General features: G+C 40.8%; 1 protein-coding gene across 1 annotated transcript; it reads left to right on the top strand.

Annotated features, from left to right (window-relative positions):
• Positions 1 to 9,112, top strand: LOC100790468 (uncharacterized protein At4g18257). Its single transcript, XM_003546507.5, has 3 exons — positions 1 to 427; positions 753 to 1,076; positions 8,431 to 9,112. Exons 1-3 carry the CDS (start codon positions 147 to 149, stop codon positions 8,603 to 8,605), a joined length of 780 nt encoding a protein of 259 aa, XP_003546555.2. The 5' UTR covers positions 1 to 146; the 3' UTR covers positions 8,606 to 9,112.
• Positions 9,113 to 9,504: the final 392 nt, after the last annotated feature.

Below are 9,504 nucleotides of genomic sequence, written 5' to 3'. Positions count from 1 at the left end.
TTTATTAAAGTATAAAAATTGAAGCAAATGAAACGTAGAACGCATTGCACATCAAATTTGCAACCTTCTGAATAAACCTGACATAGTGAACCAAGCAGGGCAAGAACACAAACCCTTACAATCGAAATTTGTGTTGCAGAAAAGCCATGACGGGGGAAGAGACTACCGGGAAGAAGAGGGTGGTGACAGAATCCCTGGGATGGCTAACGGAATCGTCGATAATGCCAAAGAAGCACCGAGCCATAGCGGGCGTTGGCGCATCCTCAATTCTCGAATTGAAGGCCGAACTGTACAAGTCTCAGGAAGATTCCAAAAAGTCTCGCGAATTGGCAGGCCCCGATGCCGAGTACCAACGCGCCAAGAACAAAATCGCCCCCAAAGACAAATTCTCCGTCAAAAACCGCGGCGTCGATGCCCGCGCTCACAAGTATCTTGTCTCGTTCATTCTATGGTTACTTGTTACTTGAGTTAAAATATGTTTTTAGTGCCTGTATTATTTTCGGTAAAAGTTGGTATTAGACTCCGTATTTTAACTTTGATTAATTCGGTCCCTCTTAGAAGAAAACAGTGGGTTTTGTCCCACGGTTTTAACCGTTAGTAAAGTTCAGGAGACCAAATTGATCAAAGTTGAAGTTTGAGGACTAAAACTAGTAAAAGTACCGGGAGTTGGGGACTGAAAACGTATTTTACCCTATTAATTATTACCTTTGGTTTAATCATTATTATAAAGTTGTAGCAATTTTTGGTGTCAGGGACAAGCTTGAGTTGAAGGCGGTGAGTGATGGAACGGCGAGCTATGTGGCGCTCGAGAGGAAGGCTGAGTTGTATGATAAGTTGGTGAAGGGAGATTTGTCTGATGAGGAGGATCAAGAGAAGTATTGTGTGGACTTTTTCCGTAAGGGAATTGAGCACGATGAGTTGCCACCGCTCCTGCAGCCACTGAGCCATAATGTGTTGGTGGAAAATGAAGATGGTGCTGTTAATGATGATGATTCTTTGATGTTTAAATTGAAGACTATTGGGCCTGGGCGAAAGGCTGGAGCTGTTGACAATGCTGATTATAAGCGCAATATTAGGTATCAGATTTATGTTTTTGTGTTATGAGGTTATACCATGTTATGTGATGAAAGGCTATGTTATTAGACTAGATAGTTTGGATGGATTCTGTTAGGGATCGAAAAACAGATAAGAAAAAGTATATGCAAATATGGGAATGATTGTGTTATTTGCTAACAGAAACAGAAAATACAGAGGGAATAATCCCAACTGCGACTGAGCTAGGCTCCTTCCAGAGAGGCTACTTCCCTCTGGCCATAACAGAATACACAACGATCCAAAAGTCCCCTTTTCTCTCTCCCATGCATTCCCTATATAACCTCAATACTCATCTCTCACAATGGCAATTCAGTTACGCCTTGCCACCTCACCTCTTCTCTTCACACCCCAGTTTCTCCTCTCATACACTCTCCAAATCTTGGGCCTAGTCTCTACATCTGGGCCCACATTCCCATCAATACCTACTTCCTCAAGAGGAGACTTGTCCTCAAGTCTCAGCTGAGGGAGTTGACTTCTGATGTTAAATTCCTCTTCCCAAGTCGCTTCTTCCATTCCTTGAACCTTCCAATGAATGAGCACTTGGCCAACCATTTCGCCCCCTTTCTGGATCACCCTCCTTGCCTGCATTGCTTCGGGTTCCACACTAACAGTATCATCACTGGCCAGCTCCGATGGAAGTGTCTCCTCCACATTATTGTCACCCACTGCTTTCTTCAACATCAAAATATGAAAGACCGGGTTTATCTTGGTTGTTGCAGGCAACTGCTGCCTGTATGCAACTGCTCCAACTCGTGCCAACACCTTGTAAGTCCCATAATAGCAGGGAGCTAACTTATGATTAATTCTGGCTCCTAATGTCAGCTGCCCATGAGGTCTAAGCTTCAAGAAAACCCATTCCCCAACCTCAAAATGCCTGTCAGCCCTCTTTCTGTCAGCTTGGTTCTTCATCCTATTCTGCGCTCATCGCAACTGATACTTCAACTGTGAAATTGCTTCATCTCTGTCTTGTAATTCCCTCCTAACCGCTTCCACGTGAACCTCCCCTGGTAAAAACCTACGGAGCATCGGTGGTTTGCGAACATAGACAACTTCAAACGGGGTCATTCCAGTTGACACATGAAAATTGGTATTATACTAATATTCAGCCCAAGATAGCCAAAGGACCCAAATTTTGGGTTGGTCAGCTAGAAAACATCTAAAAAATGTTTCTAATCACCACTTATGTTTGCCCATCCATTTGAGGATGATATGCTGTGTTCATCTTCAGAGCTGTCCCTTGTAGTTTGAACAACTCCTTCCAAAAAGAACTGACAAAAATAAGGTCCGTATCACTCAGTATAGATGCGGGGATACCATGCAGCCTCACCACTTCTCGTGCAAAAATCTCAGCCAACACCCTTGCTGAATATGGGTGTTTAAGAGGGATAAAGTGACTGTATTTAGACTGCCTGTCCACCACCACTAAAATAACTTAATATCCTTTTGACTTTGGGAGTCCTGTGATGAAATCCATGGATATCTCCTCCCAAATCTGTTCAGGTATATTTAATGGTTGTAGCAAACCTCCTGGTGCTGCAGCAAGGTATTTTTGCCTCTGACATGTGTCACAGCCCAACACAAACTGCCGGACAATCCTCTTCATACCAAACCAGAACAGATTGGCTGCCATCCTTCTATAAGTTCTGTAGAATCTGGAATGGCCTCCTTGATGGGTCTTGTGAAACTTCTTTAGCATCTTGGGTATTAATGTCGAGGTTGAAGACAGCACCAATCTCCCTTCATAAAACAACGTACCTCTCCTATGCACTAACCCCGGTTTACTCTCTTTGCCCTGTTTCAAATCTGCAATGATAGACAGCAACTTCTTGTTCCGATGGACCTCCTCCATTGCCTCCTGAACTCCATCCCACTTTGGATAATGAACCAACGCTCGCAATTCAGCTTCCCCATACATCCTGGATAATGCATCTGCCCCTCTATTCTCATTTCCTGGTTTATATTCAATATCAAATCGATATCCCAACAACTTGGCAGCCCAGTTCTGTTGATCCATAGTAGTGACTCGTTGCAATAACAATTGCCTTAGACTCTTCTAGTCTGTTCGAACTGTGAATTTCCTCCCCAACAAATAAGGTCGCCAATGCCACAGCCATCAACTCCTTCTCTTAGGCAGATTTGACCAAATTCCTTTCTCCTAATGCCTTACTAAAATAAGCTATAGGTTGACCATTCTGAATGAGAATGGCACCAATTCCTTGGCCAGACGCATCACTCTCAATAACAAATTCTTGTTGAAAGTTTGGTAGTGGTAAGCTTGTCCTTGGGCCATTCGAACACTGCTTGTGCCTTGTCACTCCATTTAAATCCTTCCTTCTTAGTCAACTCAGTGAGTGGCTTAGCCATTTTTGCCATAATCCTTGATGAAGTTCCTATAATATCCAGTCAACCCGAGGAAGCCTCTTACTCCCTTAACATTCTTAGGTGTGAGCCACTTTTGCACACTTTTCACCTTGTTAGGATCCACGACCACTCCATTTTTTGAGATAATGTGGCCCAAGTATTATGCTTCCCTTTGACCAAACACACGTTTCTTCCTATTCACAATCAACTGGTGGTGCTGTAACACTTGCAACACTTCTTTCAAGTGATTCAAGTGGGCTGTCCAGCTCCTACTATACACAAGGATATCACCAAAAAATACCAGAACTGTCTTCCTCATCATAGATTTGAAAATTTCATTCATCAAGGATTGAAATGTGGAAGGAGCATTCATTAAGCCAAAAGGCATTACCATGTATTCGTAATGATCTTCATGGGTACGGTAAGCTGTTTTGTGGACGTCTCCTTCCCTAACCTGCACTTGGTGATACCCGGATTTAAGATCCTATTTGGAGAAGAATTGAGCTCCGTGTAATTCATCCAATAATTCTTCAATCATTGGAATGGGGAACTTATCGGGGACTGTCACCTTGTTAAGAGCCCGATAATCGACACACAATCTCCATGAATCGTCGTTTCTGACTAAAATGACTGGACTAGAGAAAGCACTTTGACATGGGCGAATTACCCTAGATTGCAGCAATTCATTGACCTGCTACTCAATCTCATTCTTGTGATGGTACGGGTAATGATAAGGTCTCACATTCACCGGACCTTGACTTTTTACCAAATTTATAGCGTGCTCCTTGCTTCTTTTAGGCGGCAGCCCATGTGGTTCTATGAATACCTCTCTGAACCCTTCCAGCACTCCCTGCAACTCACATTCTTGGACACTAAACGTTGTTTTGCCTAGATTAGTCTTTCCTTTGTCTTTCAGCATGACCAACTCAGTAGACCAAAGCAGCCAGCTACCCAACTATTGCGTTTTCCCAACAGAGTTTGTAGGGAAGTTTGCGCTCCATGCTTGTTATTCTCTCCCTGAATAGTGACCCATTGGTCCTGAACTTTGAATTGCAGCACTTGCTCACCCCAATCGACCATTATTGTGCCCAAGGGAGCCAACCACGCAATGCCGAGAATCAAATCAACTCCTTCCAAGTCAAATAGAACCGTATCAACCGTGAATTTCAATCCTCCTATCTCCAACTCTACTCCTGGGCAAATCCCCTGCGCTCTTGCCAAATATCCATCTCCAAGTTTGATATTCATAGGTTTAGTAGCCTCAATTTGCCATCCCATATCTTGGACAAGCTTCCTCGAAATAAAATTATGAGTGGCGCCGCTGTCCACCAACAAAAGGATGGGATTTTCATTAGTCGTGGCTCAGACTTTCATCTTTTGGGGTTTCTGACCAGCCTCCACCACAATGCTCCTGAGAAACATCAAATTGCACTCTGCCTCATCCTCCTCCTTGTTGGTTTGTTCTTCAACAACCACCATGTTTGTCTCACCTTTCTCACTTCCTCCTCGTCAAGAAATATGACATGCAATTGACGATCTCAATATTGGTGGTTAGGATGGAATGGATTACCACATTTGTAACACAAGCCCTTCCTCTTACGTTTAGACAATTCCTTATATGAAAGATGGATCTGTGTGTGTGACCCGACCCATACACAATATGAGGACTTGATGGGCCGGTTTGGGTGTTTTGGCCCACTTCATTGCTTCCTCCCACCCCCATCGAGCAGAAACCAGACCAACCTCCTTTTCTCTCCTGTAACTCCATTTCGATTGCTCTGGCCAGGTTCATCATCTGTGATCATGACAATGCACCAAGCATATGCATGCTTCACACTCGGCCCTTGATGCCATCCTTCAACCCATACACAAAATACCCAAAATATTGGTTGCCAGGCAACCGTGGCACCTAAGCAGTAAGATGCTCAAATTCCTTGATGTACTTGTCGACGCTACCTTCTTGCTGAATTGTGGCCAACCGTTCAAAAATGTCCCCCTCGCTGATTCCACCATAGTGTTCCAGGAGCTCCATCTTGAGCTGCTCCCAAGTTAGCAGCATGTGTTTGTTGAGGAGCAATTTGAAGAATGAATCGTGGATCCGTCCATACAGAGTTGAGTCAGATTCACTGTCACATCAGAATGAGTCTCTTGTACCTGAAAATACACTTCAGCATGAACAATCCACCTGACGGGGTCGTCCCCGTCGAACATTGGCAAATCGACCTTCTTCACCGATTGGCGGAATTCATCTACCCCAAGGGGAGTTGATGGCGACTTCGTAGCAGAACCATTGCCGCTGGTCGACCTACTTGTTCTGGACAACATTTCGATCAGCTTCCAATGATTCTCTTCTGCTCGGAGATGCATAGTTTGCAGGGTGGTTTTGAGGGCTGTGACCTTTCCCTCTTGTCATGCACTTGGCAGGTTGGACCAAATTGTTAGGGTTCAAAAACAGATAAGGAAAAGTATATGCAAATATGGGAATGATTGTGTTATTTGCTAACAGAAACAGAAACTACAGGGGGAATATCCCCAACTGCCACAGAACTAGGCTCCTTCCAGAGTGGCTACTGCCCTCTGGCCATAACAGAATTCACAACGATCCAAAAGTCCCCTTTTCTCTCTCTCCCACACATTCCCTATATAACCTCAATACTTATCTCTCACCATGGTAATTCAGTGATGCCTTGCCACCTCACCTCTCTTCACACCCCGGTTTCTCCTCTCATACACTCTCCAAATCTTGGGCCTAGTCTCTACATCTGGGCCCACATCCCATCATATTCAATGTGAAGCTTTGAGATGATAGTGGGAATTAGAATTAGGGGTGTGAAAGTGAAACCATAGTTACCAGGTTCCCAATAAGTCACTTGGAGAAGTATTCAGTACATAAGGGATGTACTTAGTCGGTAGGCTATAGGTTTGCCTCACAAGATTTTTTTTCTTCCATTCTTGCATCCATCAAAACTAGAATAAGAAAACTATAGTAATGCTATAAGAAGGGTTTTAAATAGCATGCTATAGCGGCATAGTAGAGCAGCCCCTGTCTGGTATAGGGGTTGCTGTAGTGGAGCTGTTTAGTGTAGTGGCCATAGAAAGACCAAATAGAGGGTTAAATAGCAGCCATAGTGGCACTATATGTTGATTCCAAAAGAGCCCTCTGAACAAATACAATAAGGGCTTTTTTTCTGTGCTATCTTTTGGATTTCAATTTCCAAAATTGAAATCTATATAGTAGTGAAAGTGATAAAGAAGACAACTTGAATTTAGAAGATAATAATTGATGATTGATGATTCTTGTCTTGGAAATTTGTATTTGACTTTTGTTTGTATTTACTTGTACATTTGTACGTTTTGTTTAAGATAGCTATGACTTTATTTTTTTTGTTAATTATGAATTCAATAATTTTGAGTAGTTTTTATAATTTTTGAGAATTTATATGCGGTGTACATTATATAGACTATACAAAAAAGTTCAAAATAGCAGTTATCCTGCTGTCTGCTATCCCACTAGCATTTTTGGGCCGGCTACACATGCCCACTATACGGGATTTAAAACACTAATATGAAGAAATTGAAGAATGAAGGTTTATGGTTACCATTCAAAATCACAATTATCATTTTTGTCATTTGCGTATTGCAAATGGGTGTTCCCTCTAGGCAATAGGCATCCATTTCATGCTCTCTGCCTTCCTCCAGAATCCAGATAGTTCCTCACACTCGTTATCTTCTTCTTACTTTGTCTTTGGTGAATCCAAGCTTCACTGATTATCCATCTCATAGTTATCATTGGTGCCCTACCTTGCATACCTTATCTCCTTTTCTGTACTTGGTTTGTCTTTTTTCATGATTTGAAACCTGAATAGGAGTGAACCAATCTGTAAATGAATGGCAAATTGGTACTCATGAACCAATTTGTTGTTCTGTGGGTAGCCAAAAATTATGTTACTCTCTGAAACAAAAAAAATTTTATGCTGGGTGTTTCTTGTAAAAATTCTATGCAGGCTTATCGATTCAGTTTTTCTCTTGGTGGCAGTTATCACTCATGGTAGTCAATAGCATGCTATAGCGGCACTATAGTAGAGTGGAACATACCTGGACCACTATTGGATTCTGATAACGGAGTGGTTTTCAAAAGTGGTCATTGCAACTGCAATGACCACTTTTCACAAGCTATAGTGGTGCTACCACGATATAGCTTTCAAAAACCCATTTGGCCATTTTAACCTTGGAACAACAACCCCCCCAATCGTCTGTTCTTCATTTAGACTTCCCATATCACATTTTGATTTAATTTCTTATATTCTTTTCTATTAATTTCACCATTTCTTGACTCTATTACTATGTTATATTGATTGTGATTATGTTTCTAAACTGTCTTATTATTTATCATGATTTTCTTTAATTTTGGGTTTTCTTTAGTATTTATATGTAGTATATAATTTAGTTTGTATTATAACATTTTTAGAGTTGGCTGCCATGTGCCTGCTATTTAAGATCGATAACTATGATATTTACTATTCCGGAGTTTTTTTTATTTGCTATTCTGGAGTTTTTTTTTTTCTTGTTTTTCCTGGCTTGGGCTGGGTGAGTTGTTGACTGGCTGGCCGATGGTTCAAGTTTAATTATTTGATTAACTATATTGAAAGATAATGTTATAATATGATATAGTGTTATAATATGTTAAGGTAATAATCTACTTGTAGTTTAAGTATCAATTCTTCCTAGATTGAGCTTGTTGAATAGATAGAGTACAAAGACGACCCATTTGTCTTTTTCAAATAGACAGAGGGGGGACACTAAGGAATAAGGTTGTACACATTTTATTTTGTTTTTGAATATTTTAGGGAGAGGGGGAGGGGGGCTTCTGAGTTCTGATGTTTTAATATTTTCATGATTTTTCTGGGTTAATTATCTCATTAATATTATGAGTCTTTGGCTAATCTAATTCTTTTAATTGATTTTGATTTGTAGGGAAGTTCATGAAGAAGTTAATCGAGCAAGAGAGAAGGCTTCTGAAATTAAACTTCGAAGGCAGGAGCAGGTGGCTGCTCATCGCGAGAAACTTAGACAAGCATATCTTCGAAAGAAGCTGGAGCAACTGAAAGCCACATCTATTGTATCTGGATCTGAAAATAAACAAACATGATCACTGCACCAGTGTTGTGCATAACTTAATGTTGGTGAAACCAAGACTTCATTAAAGAAAGGCACGAGGAGTTAAAAGCTGCCAAGAAAAAAACTGCATCATTATTCTCTAATGCTGTGTTGGGGGAGGAGAGAAATAGAGAGGTTGTGTGGGTCTCACATCTCCTACAATATGCTTCAGTTCAAATATATCTCTTATATTTCTATCCTCTGAACCAAACACAACTGCCTTAAAAGATGAAGGGAAAAAAGATGGAGGAATTCTTTTTCTTTTTGCTGTTGTAAATAATGTAACATGACCATTGTTGATTACATGAAATATTGATTTGAGCTTTGGAAAAAAAGTTGTTGGCATAAAAATATGAACAGGGCATAGAAACAATTACTTGTTGGCTAGTCTTGTGTCTCTCATTGAGGCACTGTATTCCCTTTCTCTTTCCATAGCCTTGAGATTGAGCTATGAGCTACAACGTCCACAGGAAAAAAATAAAATAACATGTTCCCGATATAACATTGGATTGAAGGGTGTCTTCAACCAAACCTAATGATATTGTGTAGTCTATATAGTCGACTTCATTTAGTAGGATAAAATTTCTGTTGTTTATATAACACCAATGCTAAAAATGTAGAGTTCCTAATGCATCAATTCAAAACTGAGATGAACATTTTTAGAAATCTAGCCAGAAACAAAATTAGAACTTGTGGTAATTGCTTTAAATACTTGGCAGCATTATCTCTATGGAGTCGGGTTTTAGGTTTATACATATAAATAATGCGTCACTGTTAGGAGATTTTTTTCACTGTGTGAAGGAATGGAGCATTTCGCACAATCTTACCTATGCATATGTAAAAAGATTTTTTTTGGATTCATGATCAACCAGTCACCAAGACACAAGTTTG

The sequence above is a fragment of the Glycine max genome, chromosome 15 (genome assembly GCF_000004515.6).
Source record: "Glycine max cultivar Williams 82 chromosome 15, Glycine_max_v4.0, whole genome shotgun sequence".
Classification (NCBI taxonomy): Eukaryota; Viridiplantae; Streptophyta; class Magnoliopsida; order Fabales; family Fabaceae; genus Glycine; species Glycine max.
This window is presented reverse-complemented; position numbering and strand designations above follow the sequence as displayed.

What these genes read in the sequence shown, in the direction of transcription:
- LOC100790468 (XM_003546507.5), top strand. Translation starts at nt 147, where the DNA reads ATGACGGGGGAAGAGACTACCGGGAAGAAGAGGGTGGTGACAGAATCC. An exon ending in GTCGATGCCCGCGCTCACAA is followed by an intron (nt 428 to 752) that starts GTATCTTGTCTC and finishes TTTTGGTGTCAG; the next exon opens with GGACAAGCTTGAGTTGAAGG. An exon ending in GATTATAAGCGCAATATTAG is followed by an intron (nt 1,077 to 8,430) that starts GTATCAGATTTA and finishes TTTGATTTGTAG; the next exon opens with GGAAGTTCATGAAGAAGTTA.